Source organism: Drosophila hydei, unplaced genomic scaffold (assembly GCF_003285905.1).
Source record: "Drosophila hydei strain 15085-1641.00,03,60 unplaced genomic scaffold, DhydRS2 tig00000413-arrow-arrow-pilon, whole genome shotgun sequence".
Lineage (NCBI taxonomy): Eukaryota > Metazoa > Arthropoda > Insecta > Diptera > Drosophilidae > Drosophila > Drosophila hydei.
Genome location: NW_022045725.1, coordinates 274424 through 287941, shown reverse-complemented (window position 1 = coordinate 287941; position 13518 = coordinate 274424). Strand labels below are relative to the sequence as shown.

Genomic DNA, 13518 nt, shown 5'->3' with positions numbered 1-13518 from the left:
AGCAAATGATCTATAAGCGATGATCTTCTATTTAGATAAATTATGCACTTTTCGTAAATTTTTTCCCCATAATAATATGTATTTAAATATAATTATAGAAATGTATTTCTTTATTAATTTATTATAATTATTTTGAAAATTATTGTTATCGATTTGTGTTTACCAACACACCTCTGTGTGTGTGTGTTGCGCTGCAACCATGCCGGCTAGCTTTTGACAATTGGAATAAGCGGAGGTGCTAGCCCCGCATCCCAACACAAGCGATACACCAACAACTGGAAGTCAGCGTTGAGCATAACAGAGCCAAAATGAGTAAACAGCACTTCCATGCGAATTATTTGGTGCATGCGTGTTCGTCTGTGTGTGCGTGTATATCGTGGAAATTGTGACTTCCAATCAGAATTTGGAAGTTTCTTTTTTTCCATATTGATTAGTTATATGTCGCTTTTGTTGTTTACTCGCCACATTGTTTTTTCGAGCCGTCTTTTCAATTTGTGTGTGTGTGTGTACAGCGCGCGCGAAAAAAATACGCAAAAAAATAAATATTAGAAAATACAGCAAAGCAGAGTGAGGGAGAGGGGAACAGCGACACGGAAAGCGAGAGCGCGAGCGAGAGAGAGACAGAGAGAGAAAGAGCGGCGGAGGAGGAGGAAGAGGAAGAGGAAGAGGAAATTACACAAAAATTTTGGGCGCCATCAAAGATATATATTTGCAATCTACAATTAAACACCCTCTCCGATGTCCGCGGGTGTGGGTGGCGGCGGAGGCAGCATTACCACAGATCATCATAGCCGTTTATACTTTCTCAACTCGCCAACGGCGCCGCTAACGGCACGCGATTCGTTCTTCATAAAGCCGGAATATCTCAGCTATGAGAATCCCATGCATCATCTATACCCAAGCAATCGAGGCTTAATTGAATATAATAACTATACGACAGTTGCGGCCGCTGCTGCGGCGAGTGCGAGTACAGGTGTTGCTGCTGCTGCAGCTGCTGCGGCAGCTGCTGCTGCTGTTAACAATAACAACAGCAACAGCAATAACAACAACAACAACGGCAGTAACAACAACGGCGGCGGCGGTGCCAACAACAACTCGGCCAGCAGCAACAACAACAATTCGACCAGCGGCAGTAACAACAACAACACCAGCAACACTCGAAACAACAACAGCGGCGGCGGCGGCAGCAGCGGCGCCGGCGACAGCTTCCAGCAACAGCAACATACACAGCAGCAACAGCACACAGCACAGCAGCAACATCCTCCGCAACAGCATCCACAGCAGCAGCAACAACATCCACAGCAGCAGCAGCAGCAGCACCCACAGCAACAGCAGCATCCACAGCAGCAGCAGCAGCAGCAGCAGCAGCCGCATCCATTGCATCAACATTTGTCCACCGGCCTCGTTGTCACCGGCGTCGCACTTGGCCACCAATCGTCGCGGGCTCAGAAGGCGGCACGTCGGCGTAGCAACGAATCGATTGAGGCACGGGAACGACGTCTGGAGCGGAACGCGGCGAGGATGCGAGACAAACGCTCGAAGGAGTCGGAAGCGGAATATCGCCTGCGTCTGGCCAAAAATGCGGAGGCGAATCGTGTGCGCCGGCAAAACGAAAACGAAGTACAAAGAACCTTAAGACTGATGAAGAATGCCGCCCGTCAGCGCTTGCGGCGTGCCAGCGAATCGAATGATGAGCGCAAGAAGCGCCTGGCCAAAGCAGCTGAAAGGATGCGCGTCTCCAGGGCCAGTGCGCCAAAGGTGATTAAGCCGCCGCTCGAGGATCGCCTCAAGGGCTATTAGAAAACAGATACAATACAAATGCAGAGAGCCCAATCAGACATCTAATCAGACCCAGAAGCACACACACACAGACACACAAGAACATGCATATGCCTGGCGCGCGACTCCAATCAGAGCGCAACATTGGAAGCTTGTGAAGCGGGCTTCAGCAAGTAAAGTGCACACATACACAAACAAACAAACACACACACACAGACGCAGAATCTAATCAAATGGTATCTAATCAGAAATGTGCAAGCAAACACACAAAAAAGGAAGAAGAAGCAGCAGCAGCATGCATGCAGAAGAAAGCAGAAGAAGAAGCGCAAGCAGCAGCAGCAGCAGCAATAAGAAAGAACACATGCATAGATATATGCTGCTATGCATGTGTGTGTGTGTAAGCAGAGCGGCAAGAGCAGAGTATAGAAAAGAAGAAGCAGAAATATATATATATATACAACAAAAACAGCTATAAATAATATATATATTGTATACATAAAAAAAACAAATGGAAACAACATATAACATTTACATAGAAATGACTAAAAAAAAAACAAAAAAAAAAACAAAAAAAAATGAATAAGTAAAATGAGAAGAAAAACAGCCGCATAACATTTAAATATAAATAATATAACAAAAAAAAAAAAACAATAATATTTAAAAAAAACGAAGCACTTTTTTTGGCAGCAAAAATAAGTGTGAGGAATTTTTTTTTATAAGTTAACATTAACAAAACAAAACAACAAAAATGAAGTAAAAGAAAATGAAAAGAAAAGAAAAAAAAAAGCAAAAACAAAACACAAAAAAAAGTATTTTTATAATGCATGCATTATATTCTTACAATATATGTATATGTATACATACATACAAGCATACATGCATATGTGTGTATGTATGTATATATATATAGAAATAGTTATATATACACAAAACACAGAATAATATATAGATACACACACACACACACACACACTTATGTGTAAATGTATGCACATCACACACACACACACCCACACATGTGTGTTTAAGCAGCACAGCAATAGCAGCAAACCCCAAAAGCTAAATGCAAAAGCAACAAAAATTAACTTCAACCCCATATGAACACACGGGCACACATGCCTGCATGCCTACATATATACACGCACGCACGCACACACACATACACACATATATATATATATATATATATATACGTTGGGATACAGGGTGACTCATTGCTAGCAAATTGCAGCGTGCGTCTCTCAAAATTGTCTTCTAACTGCATTTCTCCCCACACACACATACACCCACACACTTTCAATAGGCATTTTGTTTTTCTATAGCTGCAACAGGTGCGCCATCTGGCGATCAATTGTGCAAGCTGCCACGTTTCATATTTGCAATCAACAAACAACAGAAAAACAGCTAAGCAAAAGCGAAAATAAAACAAATCTCTAACATTCAAAACAAAGCAACCCCCCGTGTGTGTGTGTGTGTGAGTGTATCTGTGTGTAAGTGCCCCAACAGGCGTATAAACAATTCACACAGGATTATGTATGGTATACACACACAAGCGCGCATACATGCATACATACACACACATACACACACACATATATATATATATATATATATATATATATATGGCATATTGTTATAGCAACATTGAACGCCTACCGGCCCCTGCTCCCCGCTACATGAAATATTTGAAGAAAAAAGAAAACCCTTTCAAAACAAGAACAAAAAAACAACAAAATAATAAAAGGCAACATTATAAATTAAAAAAAAAAAACATGCAAAATGTGTATTTATATACATCTCTATATATATAATATATGAAAAGTACCACTTAAGTTCTAGTCGAAATTTCAAATTGTTTTTTTTTTCTCTGTTTAATGACTCCCCCACCCTTCAAGCTCCCAAATAATAAAATTGTTTTGATGTAAAATTATGAAACAAACATTTTATGTAATTGTAATATTCTATGTACAACAACAAACAAACAAACAACAACAACACTCAAAACCAACACAAGAAGCAAATGAAAAACAAAATGAATACTTGAATAAAGTTGCATTCACAATTTTTAAATAATAAGCGCCCATTTATTTTGATCTTCAAAATTGTTGCAATTAAGTTACGAAACGATAATTTTGCTTTGGCGGTTTTGATTGTGCGCGCCTTTTGTTCGTGCCTATCGAAATTGCGCGCAATGTTGTTCGATAGTTTTTTCTTTTGGTTGTTGGACATCGCGTTTATCGCCTGATGCTACATGTATACATACACACACCTACACATCCAGTTTCCAACATTCCAGTTGTATTTATTTTTTAATGTGTTGTTGTGTGCGTTGGTACAGAAAACGGCGGAGCATTTCACTTGCCGGACAATTTTAGCGCGTTTTTTTAACATTCGGGAAAACAAGCAGAAAACAATTGAGGAAAAGTGAAACGCAAACAATTTGGCATATTGAACAATTGTTAAATGCAAAGCCGAAATATGGGAAACTAAATATATTTATATACACACATATACATACATATATATCTATATATAAATATATATATATATATTTAGTGCATTCGTGTGTGTGTGCGTTTCACAAATGCCGACAAATTGGAGCGGTAAAGTGTTAAATCAATTAAATGTGTTGCAACTGATGCAACAATTGTGGCAAAAGGCATCAAAATATTTATAAGACAATATATGTATGTATGTACGGCATACATGCAGACAGACCTATACGTATGTATATATAAAGACCGCCGTTTGCTGTAGCAGTGTGTGTGCGTGCGCGTGTGTGTGTGTATGTGCGTGTCAGCCAGCAAACCAACCAACCAATGTGTGCATGTGGCTGTGTGTGTGCACGTATAATCATGTGAAAAATCGATTGGAAGGCACTGGAAGTCATATAGTCATTGGAACGGCCCATCGGCAACGGTGGCGGCGCCAATTGTCATTTACTATCAAGTAAGAAGAAGAAACGTGCGCACGCACCAAAAGTAGCCACCAAAAAAAAAAGAAGACAAAAATACAGTCAACTGATCTAATACGAAAATAAAGCAAATTGCAAACACGCAACGGCATTTGCACAATAACATTGAATAAAAATATAAAAAAAAAAACAAAATCACGAATAGCTGCGTCTAGGCGAAAATCGCAGTGAAAGGTGCGCAATTTCATTTAGCTGCGACACAAACCGTACGTTTTGAATGCCATTTGTTGTTGCCATCTGTATGAATATTTTTGTTGTTTTCATTTCTTTTCTCCCCCCGCCCCCCATTCGTAATTTTTGCATGTGCAGAGGAAGAAGAGGAAGAGCAGACAGCCAGGAAAAATAGCTGAAGCAGCGTCAACGGCAGCGGTCAACATTTAGAAGCATATTGCAAATTGATTGACAAGCAAAAAAAGAGGAAAAAAGAAAAAAGGTGATGCGCAAAACAGAAACCGAAACAGTCACACCGATTGCGAGAGAGCGACGGTAAAGAAAATCGAGAGCAAGAGAGAGCGAGAAAGAGAGCGAATTCATTATTAGCAGCAGCTAAAAGTTGTTAAAACGAAAACGCACAAAATAATAATAAAAAAAAGAGGAAAAAGCGCAATATAGACACACACGAATACATACACACACATGTGCGTATGTATAGAGCGCTAGCGATTTACGATAACGATAATTTGAGTACAATCTTTATATAACAAAAACCCAATTGCGAAGCAACAAACAAAACAAAAACGAAAAAACGAGAAACAACGCAAACGCAAGCAAAACGAGAACGGCTGTTAAATGCGGCGATCAAAACGCCAGCGTTATTGTCACCCGAGCAACAACAAGAACAACAGCAAGAACAGCAATAGCAATCGCAGCAACAGTTATCGATATCAGCAAAAGGACGGGGACACGAGCATCATCGCTGTTTGTTGACTGGAATATAGACTGGAAAGGCATCGCAATAATCGATCGAGCAGCAGCAGCAGCGGCAGAGAAAACAATTTGACGACAATTTCGATTGTTGTTCAGGCTTTGCCAAATAATGGAACCAGATCCCAATGGGATAAAGATCGAACCAACACTTGACCATCATCAGCAGCAGCAACAGCAGCAACAACAATACGCAACACTCTTGGCAATAAATGGCCCAAATGCGCGCCTTCTTATCGAGCATCCGTCAGCGCTGTTGGTACCCCTATCGACACATCAGCAACAGCAATTGCAATTGCAGCAACAGCAACAGCACCAGCAACAGCAGCAACAACAGCAGCAACAGCAACAGTTTCAACAACAGCAACAGCAGCATCACCTACAGCAGCAACAGTTTCATCAGCAACAATTGCAAATAACATTACCCGCTTACACACAGCCGCTCTCGCTTAAGCAACAGCCGCCGCCCACGCCCCTGGGACCCACCTCGACAGTCAGCAACAGCAACAGCAATACGCAACAGCAACAGCCACAACATCATCATCATCAACACCAGCAGCGTTGGAACGAGAGTCCAGAGGCGAGACAACGGCGGTTGGCCCGCAATGCTGAAAGGATGCGCGAGAGACGTCAGCGTGAAAGTGAAGACGAATATCGAAAACGTTTGATGCGTAACGCCGAAGCAAATCGCCAAAGGCGACAGAATGAATCAGATTTGGAGCGTGCAATGCGACTGGTACGCAATGCAGCCCGTCAGCGCCTGCGACGGGCAATGGAATCACCGGATCAGAGATCGAAGCGTTTGGCCAAGCTGGCCGAAAGGATGCGCATGTATCGAGCCAGCGAGACGGCGGATCAACGCAAGGTGCGACTGGCAGAGATGGCGGCCAGAGCTAGACAGCGCATTGCCAGCGAATCGGTTGACGAGCGCAAGGAAAGACTGAGAAAGCTGAACGACTATGCGAAAAAGGTCAGAGAAAAGAAAAAGATATACAAACAGGTGCAGGTGCATGTTCAGAATTCGTCGTCGTCTTCATCGACCAATTCGACCAATTCCAATACACTGACCGTTCAGCAGCAGCAGCAGCAGCAACAGCAGCAGCAGCAGCAGCAACATCAACAGCAGCAGCAGCAGCAGCAGCAGCAGGTGCTAGCAGTGGCAACAGCCGCTGCTGCCGCCGCCGCCGCCGCTGCAAACGTAGCTGGCCAATCAGCCAATTGTAATAATGAGCATAATATTAATTTAAATCAGGCAAACGTCACATCAGCGCCTGCCAACAACAACAACAACAATGCCACCACCACCAGCAGCAGCAGCAGCAATACTACAACAGCAGCAGCCGCAGCAGCAACTGTTGCCGCCGATGATCAGCATTTGGTAACGGCTGCCCCGGCCTCTGCCTATCAACAGCACCAGGCCATCGAGTATATGGGCCAGAATATGTTTATAGCGCGACCGACCATGCAGCTGAAACAGGAGCCACAGCAGCACCAGCAGCAACAGCAGCAGCAGCAGCAACAACAGCAGCAGCAACTGCAGCAGCAGCAACAGCCGCGCTATTCACTTGGCGCCCAACAGCTGATCGATGGAGTGGCTGGTGGCAGTGGAGCTGCCGAGGCGGGCAGCATCTTTGTCCAACAGATCTATGGCGAGGAGCCGGGCAAAACCGGTAAATTGCTGCAGGCGCATGTCCCGCACTTTAGCATTGCCAATCAGCTCGAGTTCTATAAGCAGAAATACGCCAATATGGTGGAACTTCAGGTGCGTATGCAGCCGTAGGCAGTGCCAGGGCGGCGGGAACAAAACAACAACAACAACCAGACAAGAACAGCAAACAACAACAGCAAAAGCACAAGAACAAACACTAAAGCGTATAGCGGTACATAGAGTGGGTGGGGAGAGAGGAGACAGGAGGCAGCGAGTAGCGGGCAGCGGGGTTGAGAGAGGTTCCAAATTTAAAGCTTGAATGAAGAAAGTAAAGCCGAAGCCAAAGTTTCAAGTCAACTTATTAGCGTTTAATAGATACTATACTACTCATTGTTTTGTTTTTTGTGTTCCATTTCATTTTGTTTCTCTAAGTCAAATAGCCAAGTTTGGCATAGCAAATGGGACGACCATGGAGCGAGCTTCATGCTTTTGAGTTTGCTTTAAATGTGTTTGTGTTTGTGTTCCATTTCATTTTGTATCACAGAAGAGTTTAGAATAGTAAACAGGCAGAAAACTGAGTTTCAGTTTTTGGTTTATTTCATTTTAATGTCTGTGTTTCATATCATTTTGTTTCATTTAGTTAAACGAACGAGAGGAGAAACGTAGTCGAATTTGTTTGTTTCAATTCCATTTTGTTGCAAACCAGGGAATTGTAGAGTGAAAAAAATGCCAGGTTGTGTTTCTTCCCATTTTGTTGTAAAGCAGCTAAAGTAACACTACATTTTAACAAGTTTTAACATATTTTTTTGTTTCATTCCATTTTATAGTTGCCAAAAGTACAGAAAGTAGCGAACAAGGCGGAATTTTGTTTTTCTTTCGTTTCGTTTTCATTGTTTTGTTTATGTTTTGAAGTTAATTGAAGATATATTTATATATATAATACCAACGGTATGTACAGTGAAAGCTCTTTAGAGCGTACGCCGGAAGCGAGTTTAAATGTTCTCTATCATTTTTGTTTTTCTTTTCTTTTTTTTTTTGCATATTACGAAAGTGAAAAGTCTGTAGAAGTAGTTTTTCGTTAGTGGAGATTTCACTGTACATAGCAAAAAAAAAATGAAGTTAAGCCTAACCTATATAAAATACTTAACTATAATGTAAAAAAAAAACAAGAAAATCTTTTGTATATAAAAAAGAAACAAAAAAAAAAAAAAGAAAATATCCGAAAGCCGATTAAAGCGCAATTCTGTATAATGCCCAAAAATGTATGCCAAATGTGTCTTCAATTCATTTCAAAAACAAATAGAAAACGTTGTCTGTACCTGTACCTGTACCTGTCTGTCTGTCGTCTGTCTAGCTGTCTTCCTCGCACAAATATATCAAATGGGTATATATATATGTATATAAAACTATTTATGTATATATGGAGTAGGTCCTTAACATAACCTTAAAAGTAGGTTGTGATGAACATAACCTTAAAAACTAATCAATTTATTCTCATTGGAAATTCGACTGATTTTCAGAAGTAAGAAATTCCTATTACTATTGTATGAAGTAACTAGCCTGACTATACAGAGAATATTTATATATATACATATATATAGTATATATATATGCACAATATATGTACATATATCTGTTATTAGCTGCAATTTGTCTGCCTTGCTGAACTTGAGCACATAAACAGGGTATGCAAAAGCTTAAAAAGTGTCGCGCAGCCAACTTAACAAAGTACTATGCAGAGAGAGGGAGAGCGAGAGAGATAAAGGGAGGGAGGTAGAGCAGTTTGTTTAGTGCACTTCTTCAACATAACCTCACTTGCCGCACATAACCTGAAAAAAACATAAACATTTCTGTTGCAGTCTGGCGAGGCGAACGATAACAGCGGGTCTGTTACACTGGGTCAGAACGAGGCGAAGGTGATTGTGGCCGCCGCCGAGCAGCAGCAGCAGCAGAAGGTTCTTAAGCCGGGCACAGCAGCAGCAGCTGCAGCCGCAGCCGCCGCCGCCGCTGCGGCAGCAACGACATCAACAACAACCGGCACTCAGCTATACAATCAGCTGCCCTATCTGGCCACATTCCCAGCGACGGCCAACAGTACTGGAACGAGTGGAACTGGTACAGTTACAGTTACGGGCGGCGGCGGTGCAGCTGGCGCGGCCAATGGCTCAGCGGCAGCCAGCGCAACCGCCTACTATCCCATGTATCACAATGGCTTCCAATTGGGCATCGGCCCCAATACGGTGCCGCCGCCATTTACGCCCGTGCATTTCGCCAATGCCAGTGGCGGGAGCAGTCCAACGGCGCCAGGACAGTACAATATACTGACGGCGCCAACCGGTGCAAATCCTACGCTAACTGTCACCGGACTTGGTCAGCAACAGGATCCGCAGCAGCAACAGCAGCAGCAGCAGCAACAGCAACAGCAGCAGCAGCAACAGCAGCAACAGCAACAGCAGCAGCAACAGCAGCAGCAACAGCAACAGCAACTGCTGCATGAATTCCCAAAAATGGGTCGGGGTCGTCCACGTAAGATTAGCCTGTTGACCAGTGAGGATCATCTGAAGGCGAACACGCTGCTGGAACAGGAACTCAATCAAATGCTATCCGCACCGCATTTGGGAACGGGCATTGGAAGCGGGCGACGCGGCCGTCCGCCACTGCATCATGGCCATCATCATCACCATCTACATCATGCACATTCCACGGCAGATGGCGATGGCTCTGCCACGCCGCGACGCAGCGGCGCCAACAAATATGAAACGGAAGAGGAGAAGCGCATTCGACTCGACAAAATGGCGGCGCATCAGCGTGCGGTGCGTGCAAATGAATCGCCCGAGCAGCGAACGTTGCGACTGCAGAAGCTAAGCGAACGGGCGCGTCTTAAGCGTGCACAGATCCGGGCCACCGAGAACAATGAGGAGCGCAAAGAACGGCTGTCCAAGCAGGCCGAATACGCCAGACTGCGGCGCATGCGCAGCCACACGCCGCGCACGAGCAGCAGCGCCAGCGCCGAATTTCACGGCAAGACCGAGGACGATACGGCCGAGCAGCTGTACGACAATGATACGGATGGCGGGGATAGCTTTGTGCTGAAAACGGACTCGCAGCTGGACGATGGCGATGCTGATGAGCAGGACAAGCAGCTGGATGTGCTGCAGCAGCAACAATTGCAGCAGCAACAGCAGCAGCAGCAGCAACAACAGCAGCAGCAGCAACAGCAGCAGCAACATGAACTCCATCAAATGACAGGCAGCCTGCTGCAGCAGCCGCATCACGAGGCAATTGTCATCAATCAGCAGCAGCAGCGCTTGGTCAGCCTCAATCAGCATCAGCAAAGCTACAGCAAGCTGCAGGCGGCCACAGCGACCAGCGCCAGCAGTGCGGCTGGCGGGGCAGGTGGCAACGGAGCCGGCGCACCTGAGAATAATGATATGCTAAAGATACTCGAACCAATAATTGTTATGAAAACCAAATGAGTATCGCGAAAGCGCCAAAATGAGCTAACAAAATGCTAGACTCTGTGCTGTATATATATATATATATATATATAGATCAGCTATGTATATATATATATATATATTATATATAAATCTAGCTATAATTTTGGCTATTGTTGGCGCTGCAGCGTGCAGAAATTGTTGTTGACAACGAACGAACACACACACACACAAACACAAATATTTCGTCTGGTCAGCCACGCCTCCTACCCTACCCCTCCCCTAACACACACCCACATTTCTTGTAGCTATATATATATATATATATATATAGAATATTTCGTCTGTATTGAACGCGTTTGTACAAAGTGAAAGCGAAACAGAACGAAAGAAATAGAGAGAGAGAGAGAGCAGGAAAGAAAGAAACAAAAGATATCCTTAAGGCGCGCGTTCTATATTTAAATACTAAACTACACACACACAGACACACACACACACATATATATACACATAAACAACTAACTATATATATAAATGCATATATATACACATTTGTAACTTTTTGGAATGAAATTTTAAATGTTTAAACTTACATTCGTAGTTTAAGGATACGTTAGTGCAATAGCTTTTAGAGAGAAAGAGATAGTACGAGTAAGGAGCGAGAGTGCAATAATGCATTGTACATACATCTTAATATGTATAAAGCAATTAGAGATATGCCATCAGATAGATCCATGGCTAACCAAAAACACAAAAGATGAGCATAAAAACAGTGTGTGAGAGTAAATGGAAACTGTAACGAAACGCACCGACACAAAAATAAAACAAACAAAACAACAACAAAAAAAAAAAACAATCACACACGTGCACTCTAACTATATATATATACATATATAATTATGCAGCTAAAAAAAAAAAGAAAAACGATAAAAAAAACTCATGAGAAATCAATGTATTTGCATATAAAATAGGTCTTAGAAATTGTAACATTTTTGAAAGTGTAACGGTCTTTGTTAAATGGCCGCCTAATCCCATATTTTTTTTTGTATGTAATGTAATAAGCAAACAAAGTGAACAACTAAGCCTAAATAATTCATAATGATTTGTAGCCCATAACATGAAACGAGCACTAAGTAGAAAGTACGTATTAATTTTCTAAAGTAGAGAAAAACAAACAAAATAAATCTAATAAGAGCAATAAGAACATGGCGCCTATCGATAACAATTGCGTCAATCGCTGCTTTGTAGTGTGACCAGAGCGCATTTTTTGTGCGCTATTTTTTTATTCAGCAGCCATGCAGTTTACGACACTGCACAACGTGGACACCGAATACTCGGCGGATTCGGTGGAATGGTGTACACAGGATGAGAAGCATGACAAATATTTTGCCTGTGGCACCTATCAGCTGGTTGAGGCTGAGGAGAACAGCGCCGCTCCAGCTTCAGCTGAGGTGCAACGGCCACGAAAGGGTCGCATTTATTTGTTTGCCTTCGACAGAGAAAATGGCACACTGAAACAGCTGCAGTGCATCGAAACGGCAGCAATATTGGACATGAAGTGGCTGCCGGCTTGGAGCTGCAATACAGGTCCGCTGCTGGCCACAGTTAATGCTCTAGGTGATGTGGGGATCTACGAACTGCTGGACTCAGAGCGGCGATTGCAGCAGCGCGCACAGCTTGCGCTGGAAGAGACTCCGCTAAACGTATCAAAGGCTCTGGCACTTTCCCTCGACTGGAAATATTTTGATGATGTTGGTGCAGGTGCAGTGCAGCTGCTCGTCTCCGATTCGCTGGGTAATATCCATCAATTGCAGTATACGGCACAGGATGAGCTAAAGAAGCTCCACACTTGGCATGCGCATGAATTCGAGGCGTGGACATGCGCCTTTGATCGCTGGAATCCACAGCGTGTTTTCAGCGGCGGCGACGACAGTTTGCTGCATGCCTACGATTTGCGCACCGGTACGGAGGAGCAGTCACAACGAATCTGGACAAATAGAGCTCATGGCGCTGGCGTCACCTGTCTGCTCAGCCATCCAAAAAACGAACATCAACTGCTTACGGGCAGCTATGACGAGCTACTGCGTGTGTTCGATACAAGGGCTATGAAACGCAGCCTAACAGAACTGAATCTAAATGGTGGCATCTGGCGGCTTAAGCCCCATCCACAACGAACTGACATAATCCTAACTGCATGCATGTACAAAAATTTTAGTGTTGTGCACTTGAAGGAAGGAGCGCTAAGTCTCCTGGGCAGCTACGAGGAGCATTCGAGCATTTGTTATGGTGCCGATTGGGCGCCAAATATCGATAAATCCGAACTGTCGGATGACCACTCACACAGTCTCCACATGGCCACCTGCTCCTTCTACGACCATAAACTGTGTGTGAGCAAAGTAGACACCAAATTCGAATCGTGATTTTTAATATAAATATATGTATTTAAGAAATCGCATTATTCAAATAAAATACATATATACGCCAAGCCGTTAAAAGTTAAGAAATATCAAATATCTCCTATACCAACACCTGATCACCTTTCTAAAACGATTAGGAGAGGGCAGAGACCAAATGTAACATGTGATTAAAGCTCCTTCGACATATATGTATATGTATAAAAATATTGAAAACTTTTTATTTTATGATTCCTAGTGAAAATTGACTTACGTGTAAGGTGTTCATTCGATTTTTTCATTTTCGCTTGGGAATTTACTTCTGCTGAAGGATACCTCATCCAACTTTTTAAAAGAACTGTT

At 43.1% G+C, this 13518-nt stretch overlaps 3 protein-coding genes across 4 annotated transcripts; all 3 read left to right on the top strand.

Annotated features, from left to right (window-relative positions):
- Positions 1-320: 320 nt before the first annotated feature.
- LOC111597334 (SR-related and CTD-associated factor 4) lies at positions 321-2427 on the top strand. The gene is made up of 2 exons (XM_030224215.1): positions 321-1038; positions 1306-2427. Exons 1-2 carry the CDS (start codon positions 739-741, stop codon positions 1798-1800), a joined length of 795 nt encoding a protein of 264 aa, XP_030080075.1. The 5' UTR covers positions 321-738; the 3' UTR covers positions 1801-2427.
- A 2901-nt stretch (positions 2428-5328) lies between these two features.
- LOC111597354 (alpha-protein kinase 1) lies at positions 5329-11206 on the top strand. 2 transcript variants are annotated; one of them, XM_023312003.2, is made up of 3 exons: positions 5329-6647; positions 6930-7439; positions 9185-11206. In XM_023312003.2, the coding sequence occupies exons 1-3, from the start codon at positions 5790-5792 to the stop codon at positions 10799-10801; spliced, it is 2985 nt and encodes a 994-aa protein (XP_023167771.2). In that variant the 5' UTR covers positions 5329-5789; the 3' UTR covers positions 10802-11206. The 2 variants fall into 2 exon arrangements, with proteins under 2 accessions (XP_023167771.2, XP_023167770.2); XM_023312002.2 differs by having other exon boundaries at positions 5329-7439.
- Positions 11207-11998: 792 nt separating this feature from the next.
- Positions 11999-13271, top strand: LOC111597355 (diphthine methyltransferase). Its single transcript, XM_023312004.2, has one exon. The coding sequence runs from the start codon at positions 12058-12060 to the stop codon at positions 13180-13182; it is 1125 nt and encodes a 374-aa protein (XP_023167772.2). The 5' UTR covers positions 11999-12057; the 3' UTR covers positions 13183-13271.
- Positions 13272-13518: the final 247 nt, after the last annotated feature.

Coding starts and splice junctions, on each gene's coding strand:
- LOC111597354 (XM_023312002.2), top strand. CDS start 5,790: ATGGAACCAGATCCCAATGGGATAAAGATCGAACCAACACTTGACCAT. Junction 7,440..9,184: donor CCAATATGGTGGAACTTCAG/GTGCGTATGCAG, acceptor TTTCTGTTGCAG/TCTGGCGAGGCGAACGATAA.
- LOC111597355 (XM_023312004.2), top strand. CDS start 12,058: ATGCAGTTTACGACACTGCACAACGTGGACACCGAATACTCGGCGGAT.
- LOC111597334 (XM_030224215.1), top strand. CDS start 739: ATGTCCGCGGGTGTGGGTGGCGGCGGAGGCAGCATTACCACAGATCAT. Junction 1,039..1,305: donor ACAATAACAACAGCAACAGC/AATAACAACAAC, acceptor CATCCACAGCAG/CAGCAGCAGCAGCACCCACA.